Source organism: Neoarius graeffei, chromosome 4, assembly GCF_027579695.1.
Source record: "Neoarius graeffei isolate fNeoGra1 chromosome 4, fNeoGra1.pri, whole genome shotgun sequence".
NCBI lineage: Eukaryota > Metazoa > Chordata > Actinopteri > Siluriformes > Ariidae > Neoarius > Neoarius graeffei.
The window spans coordinates 63,894,207-63,916,986 of NC_083572.1; the positions used below are offsets into that span (position 1 = coordinate 63,894,207).

The window sequence follows — 22,780 nt, forward strand, 5'->3', positions numbered from 1 at the left end:
TATAACTGTGGACAAAGGTGTCAATATTTGTGGAATGGTGTCACGTGATCTGATACAATAAGTAATCAGGAATCAACTTGATTTTTCCAGTGGAAGTTTGAATAATTATTCATGCACAATTTACATATTGAAAGTCTTTTCTACTTTTGCAATGGCCAAAAGATCATTAAGGTGTCAATAATTGTAGCCGCCGCTCTATTCCTTATATGGACCGTTGGTTATACTTTGACTCCAAGCTGAATGACTTTTGTGTTTGAGTGACGCACAGCAGATTTTTGACAATGTCTCTGTATAATGTGGCCTTTCTAAAAAAATCCAGAGCTTTCAGACAAACAGCAGATGATATGCGCACACAATGACGCTGTTCACTTCCAGCGTTTCCCCCTCAGCTATTACCAATGCTAATCTGAGAGAGAGAGAGATTTCTAATTTGCTCCAATATCAAGTCAAGTCAAGTTTATCTGTATAGAGCTTTTAACAATAAACTTTGTCGCAAAGCAGCTTAACAGAATTTGAACGACTTAAAACATGAGCTAATTTTATCCCTAATCTATCCCCAATGAGCAAGCCTGTGGCAACAGTGGCACGGAAAAACTCCCTCAGACGACATGAGGAAGAAACCTCAAGAGGAACCAGACTCAAAAGGGAACCCATCCTCATTTGGGCAACAACAGACAACATGACTATAAGAGTAGTATCTCACTGTGCTGCGACAGCCTGCGACTAGTTGGAGACACAACAATTGCGATAAAATATGCAAATTAGCGACAATTTTCACTTGAAATCACACTGAATTGATATTCGCATATGTTGTGTCTCCAACTAGTCGCAGGCTGTCTCGGCCCTGCTTTCCCTCAGCAGGCAGGGAAGTAGAGGAAGCCTCACGGAAACTGACTTGAGAAGGGTTTGCAACGGCTTTGCGACACCAGCGATGCATTTGCAGCTATTTTGAGAGAAATTTTGTCGCACGAATTTTTTGAACATGTTCAAAATTTCAGCGACGAAGGGGCGACACTTTGCGACTCATGCGAGGAAACTGAGAAGCCCCGCAAATGTTTCAAGACACTTTTGAAACTTTCTCGCGAATGACGTTCGCAAGCTGTCGCAGCCCAGTGAGACACTGGCTTAACATTAGCAGTTTTAACATGAAGTCAGTTTCGTTGATGTTATAAACTCTTCACTGATGGAAACTTGAGTGCAAAACTGATCATGACAACTGCAGTCCTAAAGTTAGCAAGTCAACTGTAGTCCTCAGCCATAAAAGCATTACTGTATATATTGTACTGTATGCACAAAATATATTTACATTTTCTATTTTGCTCCATAATTAATTCCTATTTTCTTGTAACCCTGATGTTTAACTACCTGTCTACCGTTTCGGCGTCACGAGGTACAGTACATAGGAAAGGAATTTAGACGCTCGTGTTTTTGATTGGTTCCTTGATCAGCCCACGAGCCAATGAGCGTCCGGAGCTTTTTACACAGAACGCTGTAAACAGGGAGGTCAGTTTCAGACCAAAGTTAACCGAGCAACAGTCTGTCTGTCTCTCTACCTGTCCTCGGTTCATTTTCCTTCTTCTTTTTTTTTTTTAGAAGTCCACTTTTTTCTCTTCTTTTGTTTTTTGTATCAAGGAGGATGAGGATGGGTGTTTGGGCAGTGCAGGTGCGCGCGCTGTGCGTGGCGCTGCTGTGGCTCCCTTCACCTGCACGCGCACAATCTCCGGACAGCAAACAAGGTGCGTGACTCCTGACACAAATATCACAAGATCACAATTTACACATACCGGTTTGTTTGTTTGTTTGTTTGTTTGTTTGTTTGTTTGTTTGTTTGTTTGTTTGTTTGTTTGTTTAGTGTGGGGGTTGCACGTGCGTAATTTTACAACTTGGTGCGGTCAAAACGTCCTAACAAGGACCGGAATTGTTTTGACCTGAATTCTATTAAGAAAACTGTCTTTTCATAATAAAAACTGCAGGTCCCATGGCATGAAATTTTCACTTTCTGAGGTTTTTTAACGTTAAAATGAGTTCCTCTGACCTTCTTAAGTCACCCCAGTGGCTAGAAATTTCATAATGTGTAAACCAAACTATGCCCACCCTTTGTTAACTGTGGCAGCGGGGGCGTGGTCAAGCGCCGGTCTGTGACAGGAGGGCGGAGCCAGGGAAGGTGAGTGGCAGAATCACTACACCTGACGGTAATTAACCTGTGTTTGTGTGTCTTCCCAGTAACCGCGCCCTATTTAAGGAGGCAGAGGGAGAGCAGAGGAGAGCTCTTCCCAGGACAGAACACAGCGTGTGTGTGTATTTACCAAATAGGAACGATCGTTATACTGAAAAGTCTGGCAATAAAAGCCTGTTGTTCCCTGAAGCTTTGTCCTGCCGTCCTCTGTGCTCCACCCACACCTCAGAGAGGTCTACAGTGGTGCCGAAACCCGGGAAAAAGGTGGAGCACCAACACAGCAGCCCCATGGAATCCTCCCCGTTCACGGACCTGGTCCACGCCCTCGGCACGGCTCAGCAAAGCCAGCACCAGGCGATCATCATGCTCCGAAAGGAACAAGAGCGGCGCTTCGAAGCCCTGGTGCTGGCCCAGCAGGAAGATCGCGAGGCGTTCCGGCATCTCCTCGCGTCGGCGGGGTCCACCAACATCCCGGCCGCGGGCCCGTCTCCCCTCACCATGACCAAGATGGGCCCGCAGGACAACCCCAAGGCGTTTCTCACATTGTTCGACCAGGTCGCCGAAGCCTTGGGGTGGCCGATGGAGCAGCGCGCGGCGTGCCTCCTCCCCCTCCTGACGGGAGAGGCGCAGCTGGCCGCGCTACAGCTCCCCGCCGACCGCCGGCTGGCCTACGCGGACCTTCGCCGGGCCGTCCTCCAGCGCGTGGGGCGCACACCAGAACAACAGCGCCAGCGCTTCCGCGCACTGCGGTTGGAGGAAGTCGGTCGGCCGTTCACATTCGGCCAGCAGCTCCGGGACGCCTGCTGGCGGTGGCTGAGGGCGAGGGAATCATCGATCAGGTTGTGCTGGAGCAGTTCATCGCCCGCTTACCAGCCGGAACCGCGGAATGGGTCCAGTGCCACCACCCGGCGTCGCTGGATCAGGCAGTAGGACTGGCGGAGGATCATTTGGTGGCTGTTCCGGCAGCAGGACAGCCGACGACATCTTCTCTTCTCTCCTCTTCTCTCTCTCTTTCTCCCCTCCCTTCTGTGTCCCGTCCTCGCCCCATTCCCCCACCACAGAGACGGGGGCCGGCTCCACCCCAGCCGGCCCGCTGCACCCGTGGTGCCCTCTCGTTTCTCCCTTCTGTGTCTGTCTCTCCCCCCCCCCAGGTGAGTGAGCCCCAGAGCACCGGTGCAGAGGGAAAGCCCGGGCCGGTTTGCTGGCGCTGCGGGGAGCCGGGCCACCTGCAACAACAGTGCGCAGCAATGGAGGTGGGCGCGGTGGTACAGATCCCCGATGCGCCAGAGGCTGCCCTCGATCGGGCCGGAGCGTATCGCATACCGGTGAGTGTCCAAGGGGCTACATATCAGGCGTTGGTGGATTCTGGTTGCAATCAGACCTCGATCCGCCAAAGCCTGGTGCAAGACGAGGCATTGGGGGGAGCACAGGGGGTGAAGGTGTTGTGTGTGTGCACGGGGATGTTCACAGCTACCCTTTGGTGTCGGTGCACATATTTTTCAGAGGGGAAAAATCTATAGTGAAGGCGGCGGTTAATCCTCGCCTTACCCACTCTTTAATTTTGGGGACTGATTGGCCGGGATTTCGGGGTTTAATGACGCGCCTAGTAAAGAGTGGGTCCTGCCATTTGACAGGGGGAGGTCCCGTTGTCGCTTTGGCTGGAGCTGCTGTCGCAGAGCCATCTACGTCATCTCCGCGACAGAGTGAGGAGCCGCCGGCTCCTCCTCTTTCTGTTGGGGAATCCCTCGCGGATTTCCCATTAGAACAATCACGAGACGAGACTCTGCGACATGCGTTTGACCAAGTGAGAGTAATCGATGGTCAAACGCTCCAGCCGAACGCCACCCCGTCCTTCCCCTATTTTTCTATTATGAAGGATAGATTATACCGAGTGACACAGGACACTCAGACGAAAGAGCGAGTCACACAGCTGTTAATTCCAAAGAGCCGCCGGGAATTGGTATTTCAGGCGGCTCACTTTAATCCCATGGCTGGACAACTAGGGCAGGATAAGACACTAGCCCGAATAATGGCCCGATTCTATTGGCCGGGGATTCGCGGCGATGTCCGTAGGTGGTGTACGGCGTGCCGCAAATGCCGGTTAGTAAATCCAGTGGCCATTCCAAAAGCGCCTTTGCGCCCCCTACCATTAATCGAGACCCCGTTCGAAAGAATTGGGATGGATCTCGTCGGGCCATTAGATCGGCCAACACGAGGGTACCGCTTTATATTAGTTCTGGTGGACTATGCAACGCGATACCCGGAAGCGGTGCCTCTTCGCAATATCTCCGCACGCAGTATTGCGGAGGCCCTCTTCTACGTCATCTCCCAAGTTGGAATCCCGAAAGAGATTCTGACTGACCAAGGCACCTCGTTTATGTCACGAACACTGAGCGAACTGTATGGGCTATTAGGTATTAAGCCGATCCGCACCAGCGTTTATCACCCACAAACGGACGGTTTAGTTGAACGGTTCAATCACACCCTCAAGAATATAATTAAAAAATTCGTAAGTGAGGACGCACGTAACTGGGATAAATGGCTCAAACCCTTGTTATTTGCAGTGCAAGAGGTCCCCCAAGCCTCCACGGGGTTCTTCCCGTTTGAATTGTTATACAGGCGTAAGCCGCGCCGCATCTTAGATGTGCTGCGAGAAAATTGGGAGGAGGGACCTTCACAGAGTAAAAATGAAATTCAGTACGTTATGGACCTGCGCGCAAAACTCCGCACGCTCACCCACCTAACTCAGGAGAATTTGCGGCAGGCCCAGGAACGGCAAGCCCGCCTGTACAACAAGGGCACGCGCCTTAGAGAGTTCACTCCGGGAGATAAGGTACTCGTACTGTTGCCCACGTCGAGCTCCAAATTAATCGCCAAGTGGCAAGGACCCTTTGAGGTCACACGGCGAGTCGAGGACGTCGACTATGAGGTGAGGCCAACGGACAGGGGAGGGGCGCTACAGATCTACCACCTCAATCTGCTTAAACTCTGGAACGAGGAGGTCCCCGTGGCGTTGGTGTTGTTAGTTCCGGAGAAGCCGGAGCTGGGGCCGGAGGTTCAAAAAGGGACATTGGCATCACGTACCTCTCCGGTCCCCTGTGGGGACCACCTCTCCCCGACCCAACTCACGGAGGTCGCCCAGTTGCAGGCCGAGTTTTCGGATGTGTTCTCGCCCCTGCCCGGTCGCACTAACCTCATAGAACACCACATAGAGACGCCCCCGGGGGTGGTAGTGCGTAGCCGCCCTTACAGGCTACCCGAACACAAAAAAAAGGTGGTTCGGGAAGAACTTCAGACCATGCTCAAAATGGGCATCGTCGAGGAGTCCCACAGTGATTGGAGCAGCCTGGTGGTCTTGGTACCCAAGCCCGACGTGTCGGTCCGGTTCTGTGTGGACTATAGAAAAGTCAATGCGGTGTCTAAATTTGACGCGTACCCAATGCCTCGTATTGACGAGCTGCTCGATCGACTAGGCACGGCTCGCTTTTACTCAACACTGGATTTGACGAAGGGATATTGGCAGATCCCCTTGACTCCATTATCCCGGGAGAAAACGGCCTTTTCCACACCGTTCGGCTTACACCAATTTGTCACACTTCCTTTTGGGCTGTTTGGGGTGCCCGCTACGTTTCAGCGGCTGATGGACAGGGTCCTCCGGCCCCACGCCACCTATGCAGCCACATATCTTGATGATATTATCATTTATAGTAACGACTGGCAGCGGCACCTGCAACACCTGAGGGCCGTCCTTAGGTCGCTGAGGCAGGCGGGTCTCACTGCCAACCCGAAGAAGTGTGCGATTGGGCGGGTGGAAGTACAGTATCTGGGCTTCCACTTGGGCAACGGGCAGGTGCGTCCCCAAATTAATAAGACAGCAGCGATTGCGGCCTGCCCGAGGCCCAAGACCAAAAAGGGGGTGAGACAGTTCCTGGGGCTGGCTGGCTACTATCGTAGGTTTATACCTGATTATTCGGACGTCACCAGCCCGCTGACTGACCTCACTAAAAAGCGGGCGCCAGATCCGGTCCAGTGGACGGAGCAGTGCCAGCGGGCGTTCTCTGAGGTAAAGGCTGCACTGTGTGGGGGGCCACTATTACACTCCCCTGACTTTTCTCTCCCTTTTGTGTTGCAGACCGACGCGTCGGACAGAGGGCTGGGGGCGGTGTTGTCCCAGGAGGTGGAGGGGGAGGACCACCCCATCCTGTACATCAGCAGGAAGCTGTCGGTGCGTGAGGGGCGCTACAGCACTATTGAGAAGGAATGCCGGCCGATCAAGTGGGCGGTCCTTGCCCTCCGTTACTACTTGCTGGGGCGCCCTTTCACCCTCTGTTCAGACCACGCGCCCCTCCAGTGGCTCCGCCACATGAAAGATGCCAACGCGCGGATCACCCGTTGGTATCTGGCACTCCAACCCTTCAATTTCAAGGTGGTCCACAGGCCGGGGGCGCAGATGGTCGTGGCGGACTTCCTCTCCCATCAAGGGGGAGGGGGGGGGAGTCGGCTGCGGGCCGGACGGGCGCCCGGCCTGAGTCGGGCGGTGGGGGTATGTGGCAGCGGGGGCGTGGTCAAGCGCCGGTCTGTGACAGGAGGGCGGAGCCAGGGAAGGTGAGTGGCAGAATCACTACACCTGACTGTAATTAACCTGTGTTTGTGTCTTCCCAGTAATCGCGCCCTATTTAAGGAGGCAGAGGGAGAGCAGAGGAGAGCTCTTCCTGGGACAGAACACAGCGTGTGTGTGTGTGTGTATTTACCAAATAGGAACGATTGTTATACTGAAAAGTCTGGCAATAAAAGCCTGTTGTTCCCTGAAGCTTTGTCCTGCCGTCCTCTGTGCTCCACCCACACCTCAGAGAGGTCTACATCAACATTTGAGAATGGCGCGTCAAAATGGCGCATTGATGGGCTCTTCCCTTTACTATGTCAGCAAGGGAGATGATCCCCACGCCCCCCCTCTGGATTCCCACCCACTGTATGGATTGCCCGCCCAGCTCAAAAGTTGCCACCAAACATGGAAGTTGCGCTGTACATGGATGTGACAACACAGAAAGGAGTCTGTTTTTACTGCCGACGGGAGAGCCCCTGAAGACGCAGTGGCTTAATTTTATTTACTCCAATAATACGCCGTCGAGCCTACCTAAGACGGTGTATGTTTGTCGGAAGCATTTTCCTGATGAATGTTTCCACAACTTGGGACAGTACAGGGCAGGTTTTGCACATCAACTGTCACTGAAGCCTGGGTCCGTACCAAGCATCCCTGCCGCATCAGCCACAAACACCGAACAAGTAAGTGTATAACTGTTAAGTCGTTTTGCCATGTTTTGAAATCGGTGCGTTAGCCTTGCAATGGCTACATTAGCTGTGCAGCTAACCGCTTCCTGCAGTTAGCCAGGTACTCTGCGCTACAAAACCAAAAAGCATGCAGCATGCTCTGTTATAATCGCCAATCAAAACAGTTTTTACAAAGACACCCACATTCTTTTTTTTTTAAGTCACTCGTTCATTTTATTTGTTTGTTTGTTCAGTAAAAACCCAAACATTTGTTGAATTTATTTTATTTCCTTGCGTCGCACCTTAATGACGTCAGTGCGCGGTATTTTTCCCTTCGCGGTTTGTTCCTTCTCTCTCGCCATAGTAAGACACCCACATCCGCTTGTTCTGACCCACTGGAGGTAGCGTCACAGTGCTGTTAGCGAATCAGAGGTAACACGTTTACATGTCATGAATATTAATGATAAGAGCTGAAATCCTGTCGCTCTCCTGCCACCCGTTCCTCCACCAAGCTAGAACAGCCTGAAACAGGAGAACCACAGCATTTTTTTCACCAAAACTGGCTCACAGGGCATTCATTCATACTAGAGACCACCACACAATTAATGAAAAAACAATGCCATGGGACCTTTAACAAAAAAGAGCCAAAAGGTTTCCTTTTATGTTGTCAGTGGAAAGAAAGAAAGCACAACTTTATTCATCACACACTTGGGAAATTCCTCTCTGCATTTAACCCATCTGAAGCAGTGAATACACACATATACATACCCAGAGCAGTGGGCAGCCATGCTAACAGCACCCGGGGAGCAGTTGGGAGTTAGGGGCCTCGCTCAAGGGCACCTCATATCAACCTAACTGCATGTCTTTGGACTGTGGGGGAAACCGGAGCAAACCCATAGAGACACGAGGAGAACATGCATACTCCACACAGAAAGGCCCTCGCCAGCCGCTGGGCTTGAACCCAGAACCTTCTTGCTGTGAAGCAACCGTGCTAACCACTTACACCACCATGCCACCCTGTCTGTGTGTGTGTGTGTATACACAGTTCTATTAAATTTTTCATCTCATCTCATTATCTCTAGTCGCTCTATCCTTCTACAGGGTCGCAGGCAAGCTGGAGCCTATCCCAGCTGACTACGGGCAAAAGGGGGGGGTACACCCTGGACAAGTCGCCAGGTCATCACAGGGCCGACACATAGACACAGACAACCACTCACATTCACACCTATGGTCAATTTAGAGTCACCAATTAGCCTAACCTGCATGTCTTTGGACTGTGGGGGAAACCGGAGCACCCACGCGGACACGGGGAGAACATGCAAACTCCACACAGAAAGGCCCTTGCTGGCCACGGAGCTCGAACCTGGACCTTCTTGCTGTGAGGCGACAGTGCTAACCACTACACCACCGTGCCGCCCTCTATGAAATTTATATGTACTAAATATTAAAATTTGTAGAATATTTTGGAGTATTCTGCTTTGTTGGTGGTGGTGGTGGTAGTCATAGTATTACACTGCAACCCCACTATAACATGCTCCTTGGGAGACGTCCAAATAGTTTGTTATACCAAATAGTTGGTAATACTGAAATAAAACCACTTGTCACAGCTAACACTCTTGTTATGTGCAAAACTTTTGGCACGTTCTCCTTATCATGAATTTCTCCTTCTGATTTCACGATCACAGTTCAATGACTAAGGATCATTAAAGAAAGGTGATGATTTCTTTGTCTGTTATGGAAATGACAGAAGTTAATGGTCTATTGTTGTGAGTGTGCACCCACTGACTTGCGATGTAATCTAAATCTTCACCATTCAGTTCATTCATGCATTGAAAATCAGCAATTATGTCATTTATGTTTCATTGGGAGGCTGGGCGGGGGGATATAAAAACGCTGCTGATACACTTTAACTAGGTGTTAAGTTCAGCAGTATCAGCAGTCATTTCATCCTTTTATCCATCCTTTGATCACCGTTCTCGATAATTGTTAGTGATCATGTCCTAAGCAAGGCTAGTTAAGCCTTTGTTTTATGGCGTTAACACGTATTGTTAACCTGACTGCAGGTTTGATTATTTATTGTTTGTCTCTGATGGAAAGAGGAACGCATGGGTCAGTCAGTGCGTTTACATGCACATCCAAATCGAGCTGCTGTCAGTAATCGAGCAAAGGGTCCCAGCAGGGGTGCCAGAGAAATCCAATCCTACATGCACACAAGGAAATCGAGCTATTGTGTGAGGTACATTGTGCACCTGAGCCACAGGTGGCGCTACACGCCTCATCGTGTTGGTACACTTCCGGTTGTCGTCATGAAGAAGAGCTACTCAAGAGTATAAACAAAGTTATCAGTTCCGTGTTCTCCATTGCGCGTTTTTCTCCCGTCCATGAATTTTAATATATTCAACTCCTTAAGCTGAATGAGCATGAACTCTGTCTCCTCATTGCTCCAGAAGTGCACATTTCTGCTCGCCATTTTCTCTTCTTCGTTTGTTCCTCCTGACCTCTTCTGCTGCTCGCTACTACTGTTGTCATGCCGACCGAGGCTGTCGTGTTTCCCGCTTGTGGTCTCGTCACTTGTCACTTCCGGAAGGGGCAGTGCTGAAGTAAGTAGCTCGACTACGTAGCTCGATAGGGTATACATGCACTAAGTAGCTCGGCAAAAATCGCATAATCTAGGTCGTGTAGCTCGATTACGAGAAATCAAGTTCGGTTCAATTTCAGCCTAGCTAAGGTGTATCCATGGCATTTAGAACTTCGATTTCAGTCGAGCAACGGCAGAAATTCGATTTTCTCTATGTGCATGTAAACGCACTCAGTGTGTCATGTAAACAGGTGAATGATCGATGTAATTGCAGGAAGAGTGTTTATTTACAAACAGGCAGGCAAACAGTTCAAAAATGTAAGACAAAGGCACCTTGACCAAAAATGTTTGGTCAAGGTGAATCTTGCGAAGAGACATTTTACCCAAATATTAGGTGTGCTTTATGTACATTTTTGACCCTGTATGCATAATTTTGATCCTGTGTTGATTTCAGAAAGCCCAAAGAAAATTAAAACTTGTGCACCAAATTCTAGTGCTTTTTTTTAATTAAAGATGTATGCTGTACATTCTGCCACATAAAAAGAACAGTTCAGAGAAATTACCAAAAGCCCAAATATTGCCATGACATTCATATCCAAGATGACATTCATGTCACTGTATGTAAACTTCTGACCACAACTGTGTGTAATATATACAGTGGTGCTTGAAAGTTTGTGAACCCTTTAGAATTTTCTATATTTCTGCATAAAAATGACCTAAAACATCATCAGATTTTCACACAAGTCCTAAAAGTAGATAAAGAGAACCCAGTTAAACAAATGAGACAAAAATATTATACTTGGTCATTTATTTATTGAGGAAAATGATCCAATATTACATGTCTGTGAGTGGCAAAAGTATGCAAACCTTTGCTTTCAGTATCTGGTGTGACCCCCTTGTGCAGCAATAACTGCAACTAAACATTTCCGGTAATTGTTGATCAGTCCTGCACACTGGCTTGGAGGAATTTTAGCCCATTCCTCAATACAGAACAGCTTCAAATCTGGGATGTTGGTGGATTTCCTCACATGAACTGCTCGCTTCAGTTCCTTCCACAACATTTCGATTGGATTAAGGTCAGGACTTTGACTTGGCCATTCCAAAACATTAACTGTATTCTTGTTTAATCATTCTTTGGTAGAACGACTTGTGTGCTTAAGTTCGTTGTCTTACTGCATGACCCACCTTCTCTTGAGATTCAGTTCATGGACAGATGTCCTGACATTTTCCTTTAGAATTCACTGGTATAATTCAGAATTCATTGTTCCATCAATGATGGCAAGCCATCCTGGCCCAGATGCAACAAAACAGGCCCAAACCATGATACTACCACCACCATGTTTCACAGATGGGATATGGTTCTTATGCTGGAATACAGTGTTTTCCTTTCTCCAAACATGAGGCTTCTCATTTCAACCAAAATGTTCTATTTTGGTCTCATCCTTCACAAAACATTTTTCCAATAGCTGTCTGGCTTGTCCACATGATATTTAGCAAACTGCAGATGAGCAGCAATGTTCTTTTTGGAGAGCAGTGACTTTCTCCTTGCAAGCCTGCCATGCACACCATTGTTGTTCAGTGTTCTCCTGATGGTGGACTCATGAACATTTAATATTAACCAATGTGAGAGAGGCCTTCAGTTGCTTAGAAGTTACCCTGGGGTCCTTTGTGACCTCGCCGACTATTACACGCCTTGCTCTTGGAGTGATCTTTGTTGGTTGACCACTCCTGGGGAGGGTAACAATGGTCTTAAATTTCCTGCATTTGTACACAATCTGTCTGACTGTGGATGGGTGGAGTCCAAACTCTTTAGAGATTGTTTTGTAACCTTTTCCATGAGCATCAACAATGCTATTTCTGAGATCCTCAGAAATCTCCTTTGTTCGTACTATTATACACTTCCACAAACATGTGTTGTGAAGATCAGACTTTGATAGATCCCTGTTCTTTAAATAAAACAGGGTGCCCACTCACACCTGATTGTCATCCTATAGATTGAAATCACCTGACTCTAATTTCACCTTCAAATTAACTATTAATCCTAGAGGTTCACATACTTTTGCCACTCACTGATATGTAATATTGGATCATTTTCCTCAATAAATAAATGACCAAGTATAATATTTTTGTCTTATTTGTTTAACTGGGTTCTCTTTACCTACTTTTAGGACTTGTGTGAAAATCTGATGATGTTTTAGGTCATATTTATGCAGAAATATAGAAAATTCTAAAGGGTTCACAAACTTTCAAGCACCACTGTATATACAGTGTGTGTATATATATATATATATCCCTCCACAATAATTGGCACCCCTGGTTAAGATGTGTTAAAAGCCTTACAATAAATTCAATTTTTATTGCAGAAGCATAATCTCACACTGAAAATTGTAGAAAAATGTAACCTTTAACTCAAGTGAATTTAAAAAAAATCCCTGACTAAGAAATAATTATTTTTCATAAATCACCTGTTCCACAATTATTGGCACCCATAACAATTCCTAGAAAATAAATGTAATTGAAGCATTTCTGACATTTCTACTGTAGTTTATAAAGTTGATCAGAGTATCTAGGAAGCTTTAATTAGTAATTCATCACATCCTGTTTCCCTGGGGTATAAATATGATGTGACACAGAGGCCTATTTCTCTTATTCACTCTTCAACATGGGAAAGACAAGAGAACACACCATTCAAGTAAGGCAGCTGTGTGTCGACCTTCATAAGTCAGGCAATGGCTGCAAGAAAATAGTCACTCGCCTACACCTGCCCATATCGACAGTCAGAGGAATCATCAAGAAGTTTAAAACAACTGGAACAATGGCAAACAAGCCTGGACGAGGATGCAAATTTATCTTGCCACCACGCACAGTGAAGAGGATGGTAAGAGAAGTAAAAAGTTCTCCAAAGCTCACTGTTAGATAATTGCATCAAAGAGTAGCATCTTGGGGGGGTCACAAAGTCTCCATAACAACCATCACATGCCAACAAGCTGTTTGGGAGGCATGCACGGAAAAAGCCTTTTCTCACTTACAAGCATAAACGTAAATGTCTGGAGTTCGCTAAGTGGTACTGGGACTTCAACTGGGACCGTGTGCTTTGGTCAGATGAGACCAAGATAGAGCTTTTTGGCAACAAACACTCTAAGTGGGTCTGGCGTAACACAAAAGATGAGTATGCGGAAAAGCACCTCATGCCCACTGTGAAGTATGGGGGAGGATCGGTGATGCTGTGGGCCTGTTTCTCTTCCAAAGGCCCCGGGAACCTTGTTAGGGTGCATGACATCATGAACTCTTTGAAATACTAGGACATTTTCAATCAAAATCTGGTGGCCTCTGCCTGAAAGCTGAAGATGGGTCGTCACTGGGTCTTTCAGCAAGATGTGCTAAAACATGTGCCCTAAACATGTGGCCAAATCTACACAAAAATGGTTCACCAGACACAAAATCAAGCTCCTCCCATGGCCATCTCAGTCCCCAGACCTCAACCCAATTGAAAACCTGTGGGGTGAGCTGAACAGGAGAGTGCATAGGAGAGGACTCTGGACGATTTAGAGAGATTGTGCAAAGAGGAATGGTCAAATATCCCTCTCTCTGTATTCTCCCATCATGTGAAATGTTATAGGAGAAGAGTAAGTGCTGTCTTGTTGGCAAAAGGGGGTTGTACAAAGTATTAACATCAGGGGTGCCAATAATTGTGGCACACATGATTTCATGTAAAATAATTATTTTTTAATGTGGGATTTTTTTCCCACTGAATAAATGCACTTGAATTAAAGGTTGGATGTGGCAGTGGGGGTGTGGTCAAGCGTCAGTCTGTGAACGGAGGGCGGAGTCAGGGAAGGTAAGTGGCAGAATCACTGCACCTGATGCCAGTTAACCTGTGTTTGTGTGTCTTCCCAGTGACCGCGCCCTATAAAAGGAGAGAGAGAGAGCAGAGGAAGGGAGCTCTCTCCCCAACCAGACGACTTATGTGTGTGTGCGCGCGTGTATGTGTGGCTGGGAGATGGTAAAGTCACTGAAAAATGCAAAAATAGAGTTTTTGGAAACTCAGTTCTGGCCTGCCGTACTTCTGTGCTCCACCCACCCGGTCGAAGTTCTACATTGAATTTTTCTCTTTTTTTGCATTGTTGTCCTATATTATTTATAAAAAAATTAATTTATTATAAGCCTAAGAACACATCTTAACGAGGGGTGCCAATAATTGTGGAGGGTGCTGTGCATGTAGCATGGGCAGCTTACACATCTGGAAAGACACCATCAGTGCTGAAAGGTATATCCAGGTTCTAGAGCAACATATGCTCCCATCCAGACGACGTCTCTTTCAGGGAAGACCTTGCATTTTCCAACATGACAATGCCAAACCACATACTGCATCAATTACAGCATCATGGCTGCGTAGAAGAAGGGTCTGGGTACTGAACTGGCCAGCCTGCAGTCCAGATCTTTCACCCATAGAAAACATTTGGCGCATCATAAAACGGAAGATACGACAAAAAAGACCTAAGACAGTTGAGCAACTAGAATCCTACATTAGACAAAAATGGGTTAACATTCCTATCCCTAAACTTGAGCAACTTGTCTCCTCAGTCCCCAGACGTTTACAGACTGTTGTAAAGAGAAAAGGGGATGTCTCACAGTGGTAAGCATGGCCTTGTCCCAACTTTTTTGAGATGTGTTGTTGTCATGAAATTTAAAATCATCTAATTTTTCTCTTTAAATGATACATTTTCTCAGTTTAAACATTTGATATGTCATCTATGTTCTATTCTGAATAAAATAACAGTCCTCTCTCTTTTTCTCTCTCCCTCTCTCTACAGCCATGTGTTCAGGCACTCAGAATGTGCTGAGTTTGTCAGTAAATTCAGATTTTCAGTACCAGCAGATGAAGAAGCTATATACTGGCTGCCAGATCGTCATGGGCAACCTTGAGATCACTCACATGGAACACAACCATGATTTGTCCTTCCTGAAGGTAGGTGAAGTGTGTGTGTGTATACCACAAACTCTGTAGTCATTCACGGTGATTCCTTCATCTTGTGTCAGTGTCAAACAGCAAGCAATGCACTCTTCTCCCCTATCTCTCTCTCTCTCTAGTCTATTCGTGAGGTTACAGGTTATGTTCTAATAGCCATAAACCAGTTCAAATACCTGCCTTTGGAGCAGTTACGTGTGATCAGAGGAACGTCACTGTACAAAGGGCGCTTTGCTCTTGCTGTCTTAGTTAACTACCAGAAGGATGGAGATGACGGAGTACAGGAGCTTGGCTTTACACATCTGACAGGTACACACATGCGCACACACACACACAGACAATTTCTATCAGTGTATTTATTCTTTTTGTGCACCAAGTGTGACACACATTTTGCAGCTACTCCCTCCATCTCTGTTTACCTGGTGACATGTGTCGCACAAAGTAGGGGTCCAGAAGCCAAGAGACAGAGGCATTTAAGTGCGTACCTTCATTAATATGTTACAGCTCTGGATAAGCAGCCCAGGAGCCTCATTAAGAGTTTCATTGCATGACCCTGAATATTTTGCTCATCTAAATTCTGTAATTGCTAACATGTCTGTGAAGATTCTTAGTTATCCAGGTCATAGTAAACTGTGGGTGGTAAAAGAGAGCAACTAGACTTGCTTGAAGATTCTTGAAGACATTTCACCTCTCATCCGAAAGGCTTCTTCAGTTCTGTCTGACTAATAGGGAGTACCAGGTATTCATCCTCTCATGTATGAAAGGCAATCCTAAGGTGTCATTGGGTCATCCTGTTGGTGTGGGTCACTGGGGGCTGGGTGTGAATGGCCTAGAGAGTCGTTGGGGTGATCAGTGGGTTGTTGGTTCTCTCTGTCCTCCTGTGAGTCACTGAAAACAGCTGGGCTTTGGTGTGCATTCAAATGTCTGGGAAGTGTGCCAAGGACTGCATTGTAGGTGGCCGATAAATGGTGTCTTAGACCACCACCTCTGTTCAGTGATGGCCGTTCCAAGTTGACAAAAATGGCTTCTTTAACTCCTCACTCATACCACCGATTCTCTCTGGCTAAAATGCGTACGTTGCAATCCTGAAATGAGTGTCCTTTGTTGTTAAGATGAAGATAGACAGCAGAGTCCTGGCCTGAGGAACTGGCTGTCCTGTATTGAGCCATGCACCTGTGAAGCGGTTGTTTTGTTTCCCCAATATACTAGTCCGTGCATTCCTTACTGCACTGAATTGCATGCACTACGTTGTCCTGTTTGTGTCTGGGTATTCTGTCCTTAAGGTGGACCAGTTTCTGCTTCAGGGTGTTACTGGGTCTGAAATGTACCAGAATGTAGTGTTTGTATCTGAGAAACTCAGGAGGATCTTCTACAACATAAGCAATTAGACCAACATTAGCTTCTTTTATCAGAGAGATAAAATTTGAATGAGAAAGAATTAGGGTTGTATCATCTGCAAACATAATTGGGGAAAGAACATTTGAAACATTTGACAAATTATTCATATAGATAAGAAATAATAATGGTCCAAGAGTGGATCTCTGTGGAACCCCACAGCGTAGTCTGGCTTTGTTTGAATCACAGCCCTTGACACAAACAAATTGTCTTCTATCAGAAATATAATTATTTAACCATTTGTGTATGATATCATGGAAGCTATATTTATACAGTTTTTTCAATAAAATATAATGGTTTACTGTATCAAAAGCTTTTGGACAGGTCTATAAAGATACTACAAGTAAATTCATTATTGTTAAGTGCAGAGGTAACTTTGTCAATCAGGTGAAGTAAAGCCATATAAATGGAATGATTTTTCTGAAACACATATTGATATTTGTAAAGAATTGAAATAGAGTCCAAATGTAAAAGAATCCTTTTATAAATAATCTTTTCCAATATTTTTGAAAAAAAACATGGCAAAATAGATATGGGTCTATAATTATTAAAACAGCATGGATCATCTGCTTTAAACAAAGGAATAATTTTAGCAACTTTTAAATCCTGAGGTACAGTGCCTGTTTTAAAAATGTGAAGAAGTGACTGCAAAATCAATTGTTTCACCTGTTTGGCAAGAAATGCTGGAATATTGTCATGACCAGCTGAAGATGTTTTTAATTCATCAATTATGTCACTTATTTCTTGAATGTCAGGAGGCTTAAAAGAAGAAATAATTGAATAATTCCTTGGAATAAAATCCAGAGGACTTCCACAACAAGAAGGAATTTTGTTTGCCAGTTCCTCCGGAGATGGGTGGGATTGCCTAGAAGTCTCGGCAATATCGCCCTCTATGGTAACACCACAAAGCTCCGGTTGCCCCTGAAGTCCTTGGAAGAGGAGTTCAAAGTTACACGGGCAAGGGAGGTGCTGATGTACAGAGACTCAAGAGACCCAAAGGTGGCCCAGGCAGGAGTTGTGGTGAGGACTGGGAGGAAGTGGAGTGCCCAGGTTGCAGTGCTGGATGCAGAGTCCCAGTTGCACCATAAAGATCTAGTGGGTGTGGTGGTGCATGGCAGAGCAGGCTTGGGATTGTTCCCAACACCTCGGCTCAAGGAGAGCAAGGGAAAGGAGAAGCGGAGGCAGATTCAGGAGGAATTGAGGGCTGCAGTGGAGGAAGGAAGATTAAGCAGAGCCTCTGGCTTAAGGCAACAGGGGGCATGGATGCAGTGGGAGCAAGCCATGGACCGGAAAGTCACCTGGTCGGACCTCTGGCAGGCTGAGCCACACCACATCACCTTCCTGATTCGGGCAGTGTATGATGCCCTGCCTAGCCTGGCAAACCTCTTCACCTGGGGTAAGGTGGAGACCCTGAACTGCTCACTGTGCTCAGGAAAAGGAACATTGGAACACATCCTGAGTTCCTGCCCGACAGCATTCAACCAGGGTCGATACACCTGGCGCCATAACCAGGTGCTGAAACCCATTGCAGAAGCCATCAGCAAGGGGATCAGCAGCTTCAGCTGGGTGTGCAACATAACACGAGCAGTTGCATTTGTCAAGGCAGGAGAGCAGCCGAAGGCTGGACACAAGAGGGCGGCAGCAGGGATCCTGGCTACAGCCCAGGACCGGCAGTTGTCAGTGGACCTGGAGAAGCAGCTGAGATTTCCGCAGCACATTGTTGGCTCCACCCTGAGGCCAGATATCCTTCTGGTCTCAGACAGCACCAAGAACATCATTATCATGGAGCTAACGGTGCCATGGGAGGACCACCTGGGGGAGGCCCATGAAAGGAAGAAGACCAAATATGAACATCTGGTGGCAGACTGTCTAGAGCAGGGCTGGAAGGCAAGGTGTATGCCCATTGAAGTAGGCTGCAGAGGATTTGTGAGCTACTCACTCCACAAAGCACTCAGTGTACTGGGCATCACAGGAGGAGCAAGGAGCAGAGCCATCAAGAACATCACCGAAACAGCTGAGAAAGCCTTGAGATGGCTCTGGATAAAGAGAGAGGGTCTATGGGGACAAGTGAATGCCACCTGAACACACACTGCGGCCTGATCAACCGTGGTGGGGTTGCCTGGGTGAGGGTGTCTGCTGTTGAAAGACCCGAAACACCCGAGGACCCCAGGTTACATCACTGATGATGTGTTCAGGTGCACCAGTAGGTGTATTTAAGAACTGCCCAATATTAAGAAACAAAATCATTACATTTTTCAGCTATATCAGGTGGCTTGTTGAAAAAATTTTCACTGTCAAGAAACTCTGTTGGTAGCTCTGAGGTAGAATTTTCTCTTTGCAGCAACTGATTTATATTTTTCCATGTGGTCATAATATCTTTTGAACACCTCTCAAAATGTTCACTAAAATATTGCTTCCCCTCCTAGAACTGCCACCTTATTGTGGTGGAGGGGTTTGTGTGCTTGAATGATCCTAGGAGCTATGTTGTCGGAGGCATTATGCCCCTGTCAAGGTTTCCCAAGGCAGACAGGTCCTAGGTGACAGGCCAGACCAAGAGCAGTTCACCAAAACCCTTATGGAGAAACCACCAAGGACCGTGACGTCGCCCCGGTATGGCGCAACTGGGGCCCCACCCTGGAGCCAAGCCCGGGGTTGGGGCTTGCATGCGAGCGCTTGGTGGCTGGGCCTTTGCCCATGGGGCCCAGCCGGGCTCAGCCCGAAGAGGTGACGTGGGCCCAACCTCCTGTGGGTTCACCATCCACAGAGATAGCAGTAGGGGGCTGGTGCAGTGTGGATTGGGTGGCAGTCGAAGGCAGGGGCCTCGACGACCTGATCCCCGGATACAGCGGCTAGCTGTTGGGACATGGAATGTCACTTCTCTGGGGGGAAAGAGCCTGAGCTTGTGCGGGAGGTTGAGAGGTACCAGCTAGAGATAGTCGGGCTCACCTACACGCACAGCTTGGGCTCTGGAACCCAGCTCCTCGAGAGGGGCTGGACTCTCCACTTCTCTGGAGTCGCCCATGGTGAGCGGCGGCGGGCTGGTGTGGGCTTGCTTATAGCTCCCCAGCTCAGCCGCCATGTGTTGGAGTTTACCCCAGTGAACGAGAGGGTCGCCTCTCTGCGCCTTCAGATTGGGGAGAGGGCTCTTGCTGCTGTTTGTGCCTACGGGCTGAATAGCAGTGTAGAGTATCCGGCCTTCTTGGAGTCCCTGGGAGAGGTACTGGGGGGTGCTCAGACTGGGGACTCCATTGTGCTACTGGGGGACTTCAATGCTCACATGGGCGACGACCGTGACACCTGGAGGGGCGTGGTTGGGAGGAATGGCCTCCCCGATCTGAACCCGAGTGGTGTTTTGTTATTGGGCTTCTGTGCTAGTCACGGTTTGTCCATAACAAACACCATGTTCGAGCATAGGGGTGTCCATAAGTCCACGTGGCACCAGGACACCTTAGGTCAGAGGTCGATGATAGACTTTGTTGTCGTTTCATCTGATCTCTGGCCCTATGTCTTGGACACTCGGGTGAAGAGAGGGGCTGAGCTGTCAACTGATCACCACCTGGTGGTGAGTTGGATCCGCTGGCATAGGAGGAAGCTGGACAGACCTGGCAGGCCCAAACGTATGGTGAGGGTCTGCTGGGAACGTCTGGCCGAACACTCTGTTGGGGAGGTCTTTAACTCCCACCTCCGGGAGAGCTTTTCCCAGCTTCCGAGGGAGATGGGGGACATTGAGTCTGAGTGGACCATGTTCTCTACCTTCATTGTGGACGCAGCTGTTCGGAGCTGTGGCCGCAAGGTCTCCGGTGCCTGTCGTGGCGGCAATCCCCGAACCCGGTGGTGGACACCGGAAGTAAGGGATGCCGTCAAGCTGAAGAAGGAGTTCTATTGGGCCTAGATAGGCAGCCGCGTAGGCAGCATGAGGGCGGAGGACCCTGTCCATAAGCCGCTGGAACATAGCGGGCACCCCAAATAACCCAAAGGGGATCGTGACGAATTGGTGTAAACCAAACGGTGTGGAAAAGGCCGTTTTCTCTCGGGATAGAGGAGTCAAGGGGATCTGCCAATATCCCTTGGTTAGATCCAGTGTCGAATAAAAGCGAGCAGCGCCTAACCGATCAAGCAACTCATCAATGCGAGGCATTGGGTACACGTCAAATTTAGACACCGCATTGACCTTTCTATAGTCCACACAGAACCGGACCGACCCATCAGTCTTGGGAACCAGGACCACTGGGCTGCTCCAGTCACTGTGGGACTCCTCAATTATGCCCATTTCGAGCATTGAGTTCATCCCGAACCACCTTTTTCTTGTGTTCGGACAAGCGGTAAGGGCGGCTACGCACTACCACCCCCGGGGGCATTTCAACGTGGTGTTCTATGAGGTGGGTACGACCCGGAAGGGGCAAGAACACGTCGGAAAATTCCTTCTGCAACCTGGCTACCTCTGTGAGTTGGGTCGGCGAGAGGTGGTCTCCACAAGGGACCGGAGTGGTCCGCAATGTTATCTTTTTTACCTCCGGCCCCAGCTCTGCCTTCTCTGGGACGACCGACGCCAACGCCATGGGGACCCCCTCATTCCAGTGTTTTAAAAGGTTGAGGTGGTATACTTGCAGTGCCCCGCCCCTATCTGTTCGCTTTACCTCATAGTCGACGTCCCCGACTCGCCGTGTGACCTCGAAGGGCCCTTGCCACTTGGCGACTAATTTAGAACTCGACGTGGGCAATAATACGAGTACTTTTTCTCCCGGCGTGAATTCTCTAAGGCGCGTGCCCCTGTCGTACAGCCGGCTTTGACGTTCTTGTGCCTGCCGTAAATTCTCCTGTGTTAATTGCGTGAGAGTGTGGAGTTTTGCGCGCAGGTCAAGAACATACTGGATTTCATTTTTACTCTGTGAAGGTCCTTCCTCCCAATTTTCCCGCAGCACATCCAGAATGCCACGCAGCTTATGCCCATATAATAATTCGAAGGGAGAAAACCCTGTGGAGGCTTGCGGGACCTCTCGTACTGCGAACAACAGGGGTTCGAGCCACTTATCCCAATTACACACATCTTCACTAATGAATTTCCGGATTATGTTTTTGAGTGTCTGGTTGAATGGCTCTAATAATCCATCCGTTTGTGGGTGATATACACTGGTGCGGATGGACTTAATCCCCAGTAACCCATACAGCTCGCGCAGTGTGCGTGACATAAACAAGGTGCCTTGGTCTGTCAGGATTTCTTTCGGAATCCCAACCCGGGAGATAACGCGGAAGAGCACTTCCGCAATACTGCGTGCTGAGATATTGCGGAGAGGCACTGCCTTCGGATATCGCGTTGCATAGTCCACCAGAACTAAAATAAAGCGATATCCCAGTGCTGACCGATCTAATGGCCCGACGAGATCCATCCCAATTCGCTCAAACGGGGTCTCGATTAGAGGAAGAGGGCGCAACGGCGCTTTTGGAGTGGCCATGGGATTTACTAATTGGCATTCACGGCACGCCGCACACCACCAACGGACATTCCCGCGAATCCCAGGCCAATAGAACCGGGCCATTATTCGGGCTAGTGTTTTGTCTTGCCCCAAGTGTCCAGCCATGGGATTAAAGTGAGCCACATGGAATACGAGTTCCCTACGGCTCTTTGGGATTAACAACTGGGTTACTCATTCCTTGGTTTGAGTGTCCTGCGTCACTCAGTACAATCTATCTTTCATAATAGCAAAATAGGGGAAGGTTGGCGCCGCGCTCGGCTGAAGAGTTTGACCATCGATTACTCTCACTTGGTCAAACGCATGCCGCAGAGTCTTGTCTCGCGACTGCTCTAACGGGAAATCCCCAAGGGAATCCCTGAGAGAGGGAGGAGGAGCGGAGTGCTCCTCACTCCGATGCGGTGTTGACACAGACGGCTCTGTGACAGCTTCTCCAGCCAATGCCACACCAGGATCTTCCCGTGACCTACTAGGGCAGGACCCACTGTGTGTTAAATTTTCCATTAATTCTTTAAATCCCAGCCAATCAGTACCCAAGATCAACGAGTGGGTAAGACAAGGATTAACTGCCGCCTCCATTTTATGCGTTTGGCCCCAGAATAGAATATGGACAGACACTAGAGGGTAATGGTGAACAGCCCCGTGCACACACAGCACTTTCACCGCTTGTGCTCCCCCCAATGCCTCACCTTGCACCAGGCGTTGGTGAATTGAGGTCTGATTGCAACCGGAATCCACCAAAGCGTGATATGTATCCCCTTGAATACTCACCAGTACGCAATATGCTCCGGCCCGATCAGGGGCGGTTTCTGGCACGTCGGGGATCCGGATGACAGCCCCCACCTCCCTTGCGGGGCTCTGATTCGGGAGACGCTCCGATTCCCCGCCGCGCCAGCACACCGGCCCAGGCTTTCCCTCTGCAC

The 22,780-nt window shown here is 48.3% G+C and overlaps 1 protein-coding gene across 1 annotated transcript; it reads left to right on the top strand.

The window, feature by feature from the left end:
* Positions 1-1,636: 1,636 nt before the first annotated feature.
* On the top strand, positions 1,637-15,542 carry LOC132884601 (receptor tyrosine-protein kinase erbB-4-like). The gene is made up of 4 exons (XM_060918447.1): positions 1,637-1,736; positions 14,837-14,991; positions 15,114-15,300; positions 15,496-15,542. Exons 1-4 carry the CDS (start codon positions 1,637-1,639, stop codon positions 15,540-15,542), a joined length of 489 nt encoding a protein of 162 aa, XP_060774430.1.
* The last annotated feature ends 7,238 nt before the right edge of the window (positions 15,543-22,780 follow it).

Excerpts from the sequence above, each read along its gene's own strand:
- LOC132884601 (XM_060918447.1), top strand. The coding sequence starts at position 1,637 with ATGAGGATGGGTGTTTGGGCAGTGCAGGTGCGCGCGCTGTGCGTGGCG. Across the intron at positions 1,737-14,836 it reads ATCTCCGGACAGCAAACAAG|CCATGTGTTCAGGCACTCAG; the intron begins GTGCGTGACTCC and ends CTCTCTCTACAG. Across the intron at positions 14,992-15,113 it reads ATGATTTGTCCTTCCTGAAG|TCTATTCGTGAGGTTACAGG; the intron begins GTAGGTGAAGTG and ends CTCTCTCTCTAG.